The 14,579-nt window shown below is 48.8% G+C and overlaps 1 protein-coding gene across 1 annotated transcript in view; it reads left to right on the top strand.

Moving 5' to 3' along the window:
* Window positions 1–14,579, top strand: part of SREBF2 (sterol regulatory element binding transcription factor 2) — a gene marked incomplete at its 3' end in the record, with an annotated part of 66,309 nt that overhangs the window by 21,893 nt on the left and 29,837 nt on the right. The window contains exons 2-5 of the mRNA XM_080706520.1: window positions 8,615–9,028; window positions 10,208–10,389; window positions 13,114–13,260; window positions 13,420–13,641. Of these exons, the coding sequence (XP_080562646.1) occupies window positions 8,615–9,028; window positions 10,208–10,389; window positions 13,114–13,260; window positions 13,420–13,641 (965 nt within the window). The remainder of the gene's footprint in view (window positions 1–8,614; window positions 9,029–10,207; window positions 10,390–13,113; window positions 13,261–13,419; window positions 13,642–14,579) is intronic.

The following is a 14,579-nucleotide window of genomic DNA, read 5'->3' as shown; positions in this document are numbered from 1 at the left end:
AGTGTACTCCACTATGCCCGGCCTGTTTCATTTTTTATTTGGAAACAGGATCTTGCTAAGTTGCTGACAGCCTCACTAAATTGCTGAGGCTGGCTTTGAACCTGCAACCTCTTATCTCAGCCTCCTGAGTGTTGGCATTACAAGTGTGCGCCACCACACCTGGCTCAGAGAAAATAATTAGCTGAGTAGGAAATTATTTTTGAATGAGATTTTTGTGAGAATCATTAATAATGCTGAGAAATTGAAAACTAACCATCATCACTAAGTGGTTAAATAGACCAATACAATTTAGTAGAGTGGGAATTTTGTTTTTTTCGGGTCTGCAGATGGAACCCAGGGGCATTTAACCTCCAAGCTACATCCCCTGCCCTATTTTTTTTTTAAAGTTTTATTCTATGTTGTTGGTTTTTTTGTGTGTGTGTGTGGTACTGGAGGTGGAACCCAGAGGCTTTCTACCTCCGGGCTATACTCCCAGACCCATTTTATATTTTATTTGGAAACAGGGTCTCACTTAAGTTGCTGAGAGCCTCACTAAGTAGCTGAGGCTGGCTTCGAACCTGCGCGATCCTCCTGTCTCAGCCTCCCAAGCACGGGGATTACAGGCGTGCGCCACCACGCCCGGCTATTTTTTTATTCTTTATTTTGAAGCCGGGTCTCCCTGAGTTGCAGAGGGCCTCACTAAGTAGCTGAGGCTGTCCGTGAACCACGATCCTTCCGTCTCAGCCTCCCGAATGCTGGAATTACAAGCGTGCGCCACCACGCCTGGCTAGTGGGACTCTTTTTAAAATGGTACTATTATTCATAGTAGTTGACAGTTGACACTGAGTTTTCTTTTTTGTGTGTATGATACTGAGAATTGAACTTGGGTGTTCCACCTCTGAGCTACACCCCTCAACCTGATTTGATTTAATTAATTAATTAATTAGTTTGTTTGTTTGTTTGTTTTTTGCTGGTACTGGGGATGGAACCAGGGCCTTCTACCTCCGGACTACACTCCCACACTTACTATATTTTATTTGGAAACAGGGTCTTGTTAAGTTGCCGAGAGCCTCACTTAGTAGCTGAGGCTGGCTTTGAACCTGTGCTGCCCTCCTGTCAGCCTCCCAAGTGCAGGGATTACAAGTGTGCGCCACCATGCCTGGCCTCATTTTTATTTTGAAATAGGATCTCACTAAATTGCGAGGTGAGTCTTGAACCTACAATCCTTCTATCTCGGCCTTGCAAGTACTGGGACTACAAGTGTGGGCAAGCACACCCCTCTTTTTTTTTTTTTTTTTTTTTTTGGTACTGGGGATGGAACCCAGAGGCATTCCATTCCAAGCTACACCCCAACCCTATTTTTTATTCTTTATTTTGAAACAGGGTCTCACTGAGTTGCAAAGGGCCTCACTAAGTAGCTGAGATGTCAGCAAACTGCAACCCTCCTGTCTCAGACTTCCAAATGCTTAGATTACAAGCCTGCGCCACCACACCCCGGCCCTCTTCATGTTTTATTAAGCAAACAGAACAGTTAGTATTTTGAGTGGGATCCCATTGTTGTAAAACCATTTGCACCCATGTGCATGCTTATGTGTGCAAGCACGTCTTATAAAAGAAGAGTTGTGGAAGGACACATATCAAAACAGTAACATCGGAGCCAGGGGTGGTGGCACACGCTTGTAATCCCCGCGCTTGGGAGGCTGAGACAGGAGGATTGATTAGGTTCAAAGCCAGCCTCAGCTTCTTAGGCTCTCAGCAACTTAGTGAGACCCTGTTTCCAAATAAAATATAAAATAGGTCTGGGAGTATAACCTGGGGGTAGGTAGAAAGCCCCTGGGTTCCACCCCCAGTACTACCAAAACAAAAACAAAAACAAAAAACCCAGTACCATTAAGCAAGGCATAGTAATGTGGCAAAAATCCCAGTACTTGGGAAGCTGAGACAGCAGGATCACAGGTTCGAGGACAGCCTCAGCAAGTAGTGAGACTCATCAACCTAGTGAGACCCTGTTTCAAAATAGAAATTAAAAAATAGGGCTGTGGCCGGGCATGGTAGCGCATGCTTATAATAATCCCCGCTCTTGGGAGGTAGAGACAGGAGGATCATGCAGGTTCAAAGCCAGCCTTGCTGGCTTAAGAGACCCTGTTTCCAAATAAAAATATAAAAAATAGGTGTCTGGGAGTGTAGCTCAAAGGTAGAAGGGTTTCCAGGAACCCCAGTACCACAAAAAAAAAAAAAAGAAGAATACACAGTAACCCCCCCAAAAAAAAAATTGGCATTCTTTTTATTTAACTATTCTAACTTACACTGAACACACACACACACACACTTTTTTTGGCAATACTGAAGATTGAACCCAGGGGCATTCTAACTTTGGGCTACACCCCCAGCCCTATTTTTATTTGAAACAGGGTCTCACTAAGTTGCAGAGGGCCTCACTAAGTAGTTGAGACTGGCCGTGAACCTGCAATTCTCTTATCTCAGCCTCCCAAGTGTGGGGATTACAACTGTGTGCCAATATACCTGGCTATACTGGCATTATCTTTATGATTAAAAATTAAGTAAATTTTTCGCCGGGCGTGGTGGCACAGTCTTGTAATCCCCTGGGAGGCGGAGACAGGAGGATTGCACAGGTTCGAAGCCAGCCTCGCTGGCTTAAGAGAACCTGTTTCCAAATAAAAAATATAAAATAGGTCTGGGAGTGTAGCCCAGATGTAGAAGGGTTTCATCCCCAGTACCACCAAAAAAATAAATAAATAAATTTTTCTCCACCATCTTTTACCCCATTAAGACATATGACTGTACTGCACCAGTTTAAAAAAAAAAATTAAATAAGTACAAATTACGAGGCAGTGTGTACCAGTAATTCTAGTACTTGGGAGGCTGTAACAGGAGGATTTCAAGTTCACGCAACTTAGCAAGACCCTGAAAAATAAAAAGGGCTGGAGGTATAGCTTGAAAGTAGAATGCCTGTGGGTTCAATCAAGTACCAAAGAAATAAATAAGCAAGATGTGGTAGCACTTGCCTATAATCTCTGCTACTTGGGAGACTGAAGCAGGATTGTAAATTTGAGGCCAGCCTGGGCAGATTAGCAAGGCCCTGTTTCAAAAAGGCCTGGGAGAGCTGGGCGTGATGGCCCAGGTTTGTAATCTCAGCTTTTAGGTGGCTGAGGCAGGAGGATCCTGGTTCAAGGACAGCCTCGACTACTACTTAGGTCCTTTACAACTCAGTGAGACCCTATTTCACAATAAAGAATAAAAAATAGGGCTGGAGGTGTAGCTTGGAGGTAGAATGCCCCTGGGTTCCATCCCCAATACTGCAAAAAAACAAAAAAGGCCTGGGAGAGCCAGGCGTGGTGGCGCACACTTGTAATCCCAGCATTTGGGAGGCTGAGACAGGAGGACCGCGGTTCACGGCCAGCCTCAGCTACTACTTAGTGCGGCCCTTTGCAACTCAGACTCTGTTTCAAAATAAAGAATAAAAAATAGGCCTGGGCAGTGTGGCTTGGAGGTAGAATGCCCCTGGGTTCCATCCCCAGTACTGGGGGGAAAAAAACAAACCTGGGAATGCACCCCCGTTCTTGTTTAGTATGTGCAAGGCCTTGTCTTTGTAAACCAATTCTCCCAGCAACAGGTCTAGGTAACAAATACCTACTAAAGCATTATTGACTCACTGTGCAGTTCGGAGACATTGTTACCTATCTGGGAGCTTTGAATTCTTTATCCCTGACTGAAATTAATCCAGCCTGATTTCAGGTTATTTTACTCTAGTCAGAAGCTCAAGGCCCAGCTCCATAAAGCACAGTGAACCTGAGATATTGTGGTTGAGGCCCGGGGCCGCTTGCAATGAATGCATGGATAATAACCTGAGCCTCTACTTTTGGCTACTTGCTTTTAAAGAGATTAAATTAAAATCCAGATATAGTTTCTTGGGGCCCTGAATACTTTATTAAGCAATTTAGCCCTGCGTTTAAAAAGCAGCTAAAAAGCCAAGCATGGTGGCACATGCTTGTAATCCCAGTACTTGGGAGGCTGAGACAGGAGGATCACAGGTTTGAGGACAGCCTCAGCAAGTAGTGACACTCTCATCAACCTAATGAGGCCTTGTTTCAAAATAAAAATAGGGCTGGAAGTCTAGCTTGGAGGTAGCATGCCCCTGGGCTCAATCCCCAGTAGACAAAAAAAAAAAAAAAAAGGCAGCTTAAAATAAGAATATAGCTGGACATGGTGGCGCACATTTGTAATCTGAGTACTTGGGAGGTTTAGATAGAAGGATTGTACATTCAAGGCCAGCCTCAGCTACTTAGTGAACTCCTGTTTTAAAATGAAGAATAAAAGCTGCCCGTGGTGGCCCATGCTTGTAGTCCCAGCATTTGCTTGTAATCCCAATATTCAGGAGGCTGAGACCTCTTTCAAAAATATAAAGAAAATCCGGGCGTGGTGGCACACGCTTGTAATCCCAGCATTCGGGAGGCTGAGACCGGAGAATCGCGGTTCATGGACAGCCTCAGCTACTTAGTGAGGCCTATAATTTGGGGGACCCTGTCTCAAAATAAAGAAAAAATAGGGCAGGGGATGTAGCTTGGAGGTCACATGCCTCTGGGTTTCATCCCTAGACTTGCGCGCGCACGCACACACACACACACACACACACACACACACACACACATATTTGTGGCACACCCTTGTAATCCCTGTGCTTGGGAGGCTGAGACAGGAGGATTGTGCAGGTTCGAACCCAGCCTCAGTTACTTAGTGAGGCTCTCAGCAACTTAGTGAGGCCCTGTTTCTAAATAAAATATAAAATAGGTCTGGGAGTATAGCCTGGAGGTAGAGCCCCTGGGTGATTCCACCCCCAGTACCACCAAAAAAAAAAAAAAAAAAAATTATATATATATGGAGGTGGGGGAGGGCTGAGGCACAATGCCCCAGGTTCTATCCCCAGTTCCACAAAAATAAATAAAGAAAAAAATAGGTCTGGAGGTATAGCACAGAGGTAGAATGCCCGTGGGTTCTATCCCCAGTACACTCCCCCCCAAAAAAAAAAAGAAAAGTAAAAGAAATGTGGCTTGCAGGGGGAGCAGGGTGAACTTGCCTGCATCTGCTCTGCTCCTGGAAGCCTGTCTCTGGCCCTGGGCCCTGTGGCCTGCAGCAAGAACCTGAACTTCAAGCTGGGCGTGGTGGTGGTGCACACTTGTAATCCCAGCATTTGGGTGGCTAAGACCAGAGGATCTCAGGTTCGCAGCCAGCCTCAGCTACTTAGGTCCTTTGCAACTCAGTGAGATCCTGTTTCAAAATAAAGAAAAAAAAAATAGGGCTGGGGGTATAGCTCAGAGGTAAAATGCCCCTGAGTTCCATCCCCAGTACTGCAAAAAAAGAAGGAGGAGGAAGAGGAGGAGGAGGAAGAGGAGGAGGAGGAGGAGGAAGAAGAGCCGCGCGTGCTTGGGAGGCGGAGACAGGAGGATCGCGCAGGTTCGGAGCCAACCTCGCTGGCTTAAGAGACCCTGTTTCCAAAATATAAAATAGTTCTGGGAGTGTAGCCCGGAGGTAGAAGGGCTTCCAGGAACCCCAGTACCACCAAAAGAAGAAGGAGAAGAGGGGGAGGGGGGAGAGGAAGAGGAAGAACCACCTGAAGGTCATTTTCAAAGCCCCAGGACACATTCTCCCAGGCCTCCCCTTTCTGGGTTTCTTGGCCCCCTGTGGAAATGATAATTGGGTAATTGCAGAAGGCTAAGGAAGCATCAGAGCAGTGAATGGCAAGAAGACCGGAGCCCAGCTCTACAGAGCAGGACTGCTGGGTCCCTGCTGCGTTCTCCAGGGCTCCCTTTCTCTGGCACTGCCAGTGGGGCCCCCCACACACCAGAGGCCCTGCGTCCCCTGCCCTGCAGAGCAGAGACTCCAGGGGCCCGTCATGTTGGGCCCCTTGTGCCAGTGAGCCCAGCCTGGCTGCCTGGAGATGGTTCCACTGGAGCTTCTATGTGGGGATTAAAAGGGATTTTTCCTCTTTTAATTTAAGCAATCCCAGCCCATCCGCCTGCACACTCTTAACTTGCTCTGTGAACTAAGCCTGTGACCTTTGCACAGCAGCCTGTCCCCCCCACGCAAGGGCTGTGGGAGCATTCCATGAGATGAGATAAACAGGCCCAAGTGCCTGGGTAGTGGGCGCTCCAGACGAACCCGGAGAGGAGCTGCAGAGGGCGCCCTCTCCAGGCACTATGCATAAATTATCTTTATCTTACTCATCCTTAGAGCAAAGAGACCAAGTGTGTCTTCTCCCGGCAGCCTTTCACGGTTAGGAAACTGAGGTGAGGGGATTGCCTGCCCGCGGTCATCGGTCAGAATGGCCTCCTGAGACTCATAACCAGGCCTCCAGTACCAAAGCCTGTGCCCCTGCCCCCCAGGCCACCTCGACTGTCCTCCTCAGCTTTCCATGGAGAAATGCAGGTGGTCGGGAGGGCCTCTGGAAACAGCAGGCCTCTAATGAACTCCCAGAGCTGGAATTTTATGGAGATTCTAGAAGGAGAACAAGTTGTCGGGCTTCTCTCTGTGTGTCATCCTGGGGATTGAACCTGGGGATTGAACTGCAGCCCCAGCCCCACCCCTTTTAATGCTTCGTTTTGTAGCAGAGTCTTGCTAAATTGCTAAGGCTGGTCTCAAATATGGAAGCCTCCTATCTCAGCCTCCCAAGTACCAGGAATACAGGCGTATGACACCAGGCCCAGCTTGGGTTTCTCTTGGTCATTTTCTTAAAACGTTTTATAAACTTACGTGGTATTTGGAATGCATGACTACTCAGTCGGGTTTTGTTTAAATGTTGTGCCGGGTTTGAGGACATTTCTTAGTTTACTCATGTACAAGGAGTTGAACTTGGTTGGTGTGAGTTGCAGTGTCCGTGGCAGTCAGCCTACTTCTCCCTCCCACACAGCAGGGTGGCTAGGTCAGAGCAGGGTCGAGGTGTTGGTAAGGACCGCCACTGTAACTCCGGCTGCTGGAACTCTGTTTTGCCCAACAGGTTGAAGCGACTGATGCTCACGATGCTGAAATTGAATTACTGAGCTCATTTCTCCCATATGGAGACCGCACCAGACCCCTGACTCTTTCCAGACACTGCCCCGGGGGGAGGGAGCGGTGCCATGGACTGAGCCCAGTGACATTCTACTTCTGACCTACACTCCCTAACCCCCCCCCCTTTTTAATATATATTTGAAACAGTCTTACTAAGTTGCTGAGGCTAGCCTTGAACCTGTGGTCCTCTGTCTCGATCTCCCAGGGACTGCGATTATAGGCATGTGCCACCATGTGTGACATGGTGGTTTTTGTTGCATTTGGTTTGGTGTCCAAATCAGAGCATCCTATGGCCTTGAGAGTGTGAAGAGAAAGATCACAGTTCAACAACAGTAGCTTCTCGTAGTAAGATGAGTTCAAGGGAAGGGATGTAGGCATTTTAGAGAATGACAGACCTGAAAGTAAGCGGAATGAAGCTGAGGCTCCTGGTAAAGAGGAGCCCTGAGAGAAGGGAGGAGGCAGAGAGACAGTCGTGGAACAGTGGGGCTTGTGTAAGCCCTGCGAGCATGGACAGGGAAGGCGCTCTAGGAGCTGAGAATTCAGGGCTGTGCTCCCTGGGAACATGATCTCCACACATCCCCTGGACCCAGGACTCCACCCAGGCGGCTCTGTAGAGCATGGGGTCCTGCACAGGGCGGCACTCTGTGATCCTATCTGTGCCCTGACAAGCTGTGTGACCTTGATCAAGTTAATAGCCTGCTTTGGAATTCACCTGTGATCTTTCCGTTCTTTCTACCTCTTCTACCTCCAAAGATTCTTGATTTGGGAGCTATCACTTTTATCAGCCCTGTAGTTGTTTATTTGTTTGTTTGTTTGTTTGTGTGCTGGGAATTGAACTCAGGGCTTTTTTTTTTTCTTTGTGGTATTGGGGGTGGAACCCAGGGGCTTTTCTACCTCTGGGCTATACTCCCAGATCTATTTTATACTTTTTTTTGTGTGTGTTACTGGGGTTCCTGGAAGCCCCTCGACTTCCGGGCTACACTCCCAGACCTATTTTATATTTTTATTTGGAAACGGGGTCTCTTTACTGAGAATCTTGCTACATTGCTGAGATTGTCTTTGGTCCTACAAGCCTCCAATCTCAGCCTTTCTAGTACTGGGATTAAAGGTGTTTGCCACCACACCTGGCTGTCCCTCCGTATTTTTGAGGATACCAGTAGTGCCCAGGGCGAGGGCTGGTTGGCGAGGAAGCTGAGAGCTAGCTGTGAGGACGAGAGGGGCGTGGGGCCTGGCAGCCACGCATGGCCCCTCATGGCTGAGGCTGGAGGCGACTTCATCGGCCAGAGCTGCTGTGCTCCAGCCTCCGAACAGTGGTCTCCACTGGGCCTCGTCTCCTGACCCATTTTTGCCATGGTCTTAGAAAAGCCATTGGATTGTCATGCCTGTTTCCCTCCCTCTCTTCCTTCCTTTCCTCTTTTTTTCTCGTGATGGAACCCAAGGCCTCAAGCATGCTAGGCAAGCACTCTACCACTGAGCTACACCCCCAGCCCCCATACCTCCGTTTCCTAAGCAAGTCTGAAAGTTAATCATTTGGGTGGCAATAAAATTACTCCTTTTCCTTTGTTCACAGAGATGCTGCAGTTTGTCAGCAATCAAGTGGGAGAGTTCCCGGACTTGTTTTCCGAGCAGCTGTGTGGTTCCTTCCCTGGCGGCACCAGTAGCAATGGCGGCAGTGGCAATGGCAGGGGCAGCAGTGGAGCTGGGGACCCCTCCATGCAGCGGTCCTTCAACCAGGTCCAGATGTCTTCCTTCTCTGCCTCAGCTGCCTCCCCCCAGGCTCCAGCCCTGCAGGTCAAGGTCCCGCCTACTGCAGTTCCCACCCCGGCAAGGGCAACTCCCGTTCTCCAGCCCCGGCCCCAGCCCCAGCCTCCGGCCCAGCTGCAGCAGCAGACGGTGATGATCACCCCAACGTTCAGCACAGCTCCGCAGACGAGGATCATCCAGCAGCCCTTGATATACCAGAACGCAGCCACCAGCTTTCAAGGTGATTCGGAGGTCAGAGGTGGAGCTACCGGTTGTAGTTTGGGTTTAGGAGCCATTTTGCAACTGATGCAGAAAATTCTGTCTTCTTGGAGAAGGACGGAACATGTCAGCAGGCTCCCTCTGGATGAGTGCTCACTGGCCCGATGCATTGGTACAGGCGTGCTGTGTTCTGCTTCCTCTACGACCTGTCTCTTGGGCCTGCGTCAAGGGTTTCTGATCAAAGAGACCCAACAAGCTTGGTGGACACAGGGCCCTCCTGGTAACCAGAGGTGCAGTCTTGATTAAAATTAGGCCTGAGGAAGCCGGGCGAGGTGGCGCACACTTGTAATCCCAGCATTTGGGAGGCTGAGACCAGAGGATCGCGGTTCGCGGACAGCCTCAGCTACTTAGTGAGGCCCTCTGCAACTCAGTGAGACCCGGTTTCAAAATAAAAAAAAAATAGGGCAGGGGGTGTAGCTCAGAGGTCGGATGCCCCTGGGTTCCCTCCCCAGACCTGCAAAAAATAAATAAATAAAATAAAATAAAATTAGGCCTGAGACTTGGCCAGGCAGCAGCCAGACCTGGCAGCCCTGGTGAGACCCGTGCACTCGGCGCAGAGCCGCACGTCCTCTGCGGGGACACTAGTGTGAAGTCGGCACCACGTGACCGCGGAGCGGCTCGCGGCGGCCCGTGTGCGCTGAGGGAGGCGCGCTGGAGTGCGCCCCTCCCTGCCGTGTGCAGCCAGTGCCCAGCGGGCTGCCTACCGCTCTGAATTTGGAAGGCCCCCGCAGTTCTTCAGTGGGTTTCGAGAATTGGGAAGGGGGAATAAAAGCAAAGAGCAGGGACCGCTGTCCCAAAGCGCATTTTCCACCCAGAAAGGATGAGAGGAAATGGAGCCCTGAGGAGCTGCTGGTCCTTAGCAACGTCTATTAACTCTGTTGCTGGGTGCAGTCACTTGCCGGTTAGCTTCCCTTACCCCAGCACCAGAGCAATAAAACGATCTGTACTCGTTCCCTCCGAAATTGATGCAGCCCTTATGGGATGTTCTTATTCTCTAAACCAGCTTGTAAATAGCCATGCACATCTCCGCCAGCAGCAGGTGGGGATTGAGGCGTTATGAGACACTCCATCTCGCTTTATTGCTGCGGCTACAGGGACAGCGTGCATTCCTCACCCATGTGACTTTTTCTCTTCCTCCAAGTCCTCCAGCCTCAAGTCCAAAGCCTGGTGACGTCCTCCCAGGTACAGCCGGTCACCATCCAGCAGCAGGTGCAGACAGTACAGGCCCAGCGGGTGCTGACGCAAGCCGCCAACGGCACTCTGCAGACCCTTGCCCCAGCCACGGTGCAGACGGTCGCTGCACCCCAGGTGCAGCAGGTCCCGGTAAGTGCTGGGAAAGGACTCCAGGAAGTGCTGGTTGGCACCACAGACTGCTCCTTGGTGGCACACGCTTGTAATGCCAGTACTTGGGAATCTGAGACAGGAGGATCACCGTTGGGGGGCAGCTTCAGCAAGTGGTGAGACCCTCGGCAACCTAGCAAATACTGTTTCAAAATAAAAATAATTATAATAGGACTGGGGGTATAGCTCGGAGGTAGAATGCCCCTGGGTTCAATCTTAACTAACACACACACACACACACACACACACACACACACACACACACACCACATACATACCCTGTGTAGAGTGTACACAGTCGGTACAGGCACCTAGTCCCCAGGATGTACCAGTAAACAGCATAGAGAGTCCTGACTGAAACTGCATAGCACTCCAAACACATTGGAAAGCTTGATATAGTGATCATTGGCACACAGGTATAAAAAGAGAAAGAAATCTCTTTCTTTTGTTCTTCCTTTCTTTCTTCTTTTCTTCCTTTTCTTATCATGTTTGTGGTACTAGGAATTGAACCCAGAGGCATTGTACCTTCAAGCTACATCCCTAGCCCTATTTTATTTTATTTTTAATTTATTTTTTACAGTACTGGGGATGGAACTCAGGGCCATTCTACCTCCAAGCTGCACCCCCAGCCCTATATTTTATTCTTTCTTTTGAAACAGGGTCTCACTGAGTTGCAAAGAACCTCACTAAGTAGCTGAGGCTGGCTGCAAACTGCAGTCCTCCTGTCTCACCTATTTTAATTTTTTTTTTTTTTTTTGTGGTACTGGGGTTCCTGGGAGCCCTTCTACCTCTGGGCTACACTCCCAGACCTATTTTTTTATATTTTTATTTAGAAACGGGGTCTCCTAAGCCAGCGCGCGCGGCTGGCTTCGAACCTGCGCGATCCTCCTGTCTCTGCCTCCCAAGCGCGGGGATTACAAGCGTGCGCCACCACGCCCGGCTCACCTATTTTAATTTTGAAACAGGGTCTCACTAGGTTGCTGAGAGTCTCACTAATTTGCTGAGGATGGCTTTGAACCTGTAATCCTCCTATCTCAGCCTTCTAAGTACTGGGATCATAAGTGTGCACCGTCACACTAGTTATTTTTTAAATTATTGTGGTATTGGGTATTCAACCCAGAATACTCTACCACTGAGCTACATGCCTAACCCTTTTTTATTTTTATTTATTTATTTATTTATTTATTTATTTTGGTGGTACTGGGGTTCCTGGAAGCCCTTCTACCTCTGGGCTACACTCCCAGACCTATTTTTACATTTCTGTTTGGAAACAGGGTCTCCTAAACCAGCGCGCACGCTGGCTCCAAACCTGCGCGATCCTCCTGTCTCTGCCTCCCAAGCGCGGGGATTACAAGCGTGCGCCACCACGCCCGGCTTTTTTATTATTATTATTTTTTATATTGGGGATTGCACCCAGCAGCATCCTTTTCTTTTCTTTTTTTTATGGTACTGAGAATTGAACCCAGGGACATTCTACCTCTGACCTACACCCCAACCAGGCTTATTTGTTTGCTTTTTGAAAACAAGTTACTAAGCATCTCCTACATTGCTGAGGTTGTCCTTGAACCTGTGAGCCTGCTGCCTCGGCCCCTTTTTCCTTCTTTTTTTTTTTTTTATTTTTTTCAGAACTGGGAATTGAACCCAGGGAGGGGCAGTCTACCTCCAAGCTATGCCCCAGGCCCTGTTTTTATTCTTTTATTTGAAACAAGGTTTCACTAAGTTGCAAAGGTCCTCACAAGTAGCTGAGGCTGGCCCTGAAACTGCAATCCTCCTGTCTCAGCCTCCCAAGTACTAGGATTACAAGTGTGGGCCACCATGCCTAGCTTACTTTTTATTTTGAAACAGGATCTCACTAAGCTACGGAAGGCCTCAGTATATAGCTGAGGTTGTCCACGAACCCCAATCCTCCTGTCTCAGGCTCCTGAATGCTGGGATTATAAGCATGCTGCGCCATCACGCTCGGCTTTATTTTTTGTTTTGAAACAGGATCTTGCTAGGTTACTGAGAGTCTCACGTTGCCAAGGCTGACCTCAAACCTGCTATCTTCCTGTCTCTTATCTCCCAAGTACTGGAATTATAGATGTGCACCACCATGCCTGGCATAACTATATTTTCTTATTATCAAAAATAGGCCAGGTGTGGTAGCACACACTTGTGATTCCAGTAAGTGGGAGGCTGAAACAGGAGGATCACAGGCTCGCAGTCACTCTCAGCAGCTTGCTGTATGCAACTTAGTGAGACCTTGTTTCAAAATAAAAGAATAGAATTGGGCTGGGGGTGTAGCTCAGAGGTAGAATTCCCTGGGTTCCATATCCAGTAGCACACATACAAGCAAAAAGCCAGGTGTATCATTTTTGCTTCTCAGTTGTATTCCTGGCTTTTCTGCGTCTTTCCAGTCAGGCCTCTCTCCCTAGCTGCCCACTGTGATCCATCCCTCTGCTCCTGCCAAGCTGCCAGCACTGCCTTTGAAACCTCAGAGCCTTAAGACCCAAGGTGCTCTTTAGGGCTCTTCTCACTCCCCTTCAGCCCAGTGTTCAGGCTGTATAAAATAACCAGCTTTTGCGATGGTTTCTATGAGATTCCCTTGCATTTTCTTATTTTCAAATACTTAGAAATGTGCTTTTTCTTTCTTGGAGGGTCTATTCAGTAAGAAATGAATGCAAAATGAAAATAATGCTATCTTCCTTTTCTTCCTTCTCCATCTAGGTCCTGGTCCAGCCTCAGATCATTAAGACAGATTCGCTTGTTTTGACCACACTGAAGACAGATGGTAGCCCTGTCATGGCTGCAGTCCAGAACCCAGCCCTCACCGCCCTCACTACCCCTATCCAGACGGCTGCCCTCCAAGTACCAGTAAGAGCCGCCTTCTCTCCTACCCTCCACGTCCCTTCTTGGAGGTCTCAAACCACGGGGAGGCTTTGTGATGCCGCAGAGCCCGCTGGGGCAAGCAGCTCTGTGTCTTGAGGCGGCCTTGCTCAGACTAACCAAGGGGTGGTTCTGCCTCTGTTCCAGACGCTGGTGGGCAGCAGTGGGGCCATTCTGACGACAATGCCTGTGATGATGGGGCAGGAGAAAGTGCCCATTAAGCAGGTGCCCGGGGGCGTCAAGCAACTTGAGCCCCCAAAGGAAGGAGAAAGGCGGACAACGCACAATATCATTGAGAAGCGATATCGCTCCTCCATCAACGACAAAATCATTGAATTGAAGGACCTGGTTATGGGGACAGATGCCAAGGTGGGTGCTGAGTAAGACCATGTCTCGTGCCTCACCACCTCCCTCCAAGCACCGTAGCTGCGGGAGTTAGGGAGGCCCTGGCTGGAGCTCAGTGAGTACCTGAAGGAGTTAGAGGCACTTTCATCTTAAAACGTCTTGGTGTTTGCCAAAATTATGAAATATTCACTGATACAAGCCGACTCTTGGGTTGTTACGGCAGTGATCTGCTACAGCCTCTGACTCCTTCGGCTGCTTTGCTGGGACCATGGCCCTAGTGTCTGAGGCAGAGAGAGACATCTGCCACTCACAGTAGTCTTGTACCTGAGGGTATTGCAGACACATCTTTAGCTGTGTTCAGAAGTGGCTATCTCTTAGGGAAGAGGAAAAAGTGGAGATTTGGTCTGTGATCACAGAAAATGGGAAACTGATTTTTCACATATTTCTAGTGTTTTGATGACAAGTAGGAGATTTATTTTTTAAAACTTGTTACCTATTTTTCTACACCCTTATTTTGAAAAGGTTTTGTTGCCGGGCATGGTGGCACACACTTGAGAGGCTGAGACAGCAGGATGGCAGTTTGCAGACAGCCTCAGCTGCTTAATAAGGCCCTTTGCAACTCAGTGAGACCCTGTTTCAAAATAAAGAATTAAAAATAGGGTGAGGGTGTGAGGGTGTAGCTTGGAGATAGAATGCCCCTGGGTTCAATCCATAGAACCACAAAAAAAAAAAATAAGTTTTGTTATCAAATAGTGAGACTCTCATTAACCTAGCAAGACCCTGTTTCAAAATAAAAATAAAATAGGGCTGGGGGTACAGCTTGGAGGTAGAATGCCCCTGGGTTCAGTCTCTAGTGCCCCCCACAAAAGAATCTGTTTGAACGCCAGGCGTGGTGGCGCACGCTTGTAATCCTCGCGCTTGGGAGGTGGAGGTAGGAGGATCGTGCAGGTTCGAAGCCAGCC

The sequence above is a fragment of the Muscardinus avellanarius genome (assembly GCF_963383645.1).
Source record: "Muscardinus avellanarius genome assembly, chromosome: 11".
Lineage (NCBI taxonomy): Eukaryota > Metazoa > Chordata > Mammalia > Rodentia > Gliridae > Muscardinus > Muscardinus avellanarius.
The sequence above is the reverse complement of the archived record's forward strand: the minus strand, read 5'-3'. Positions and strand labels throughout refer to the sequence as shown.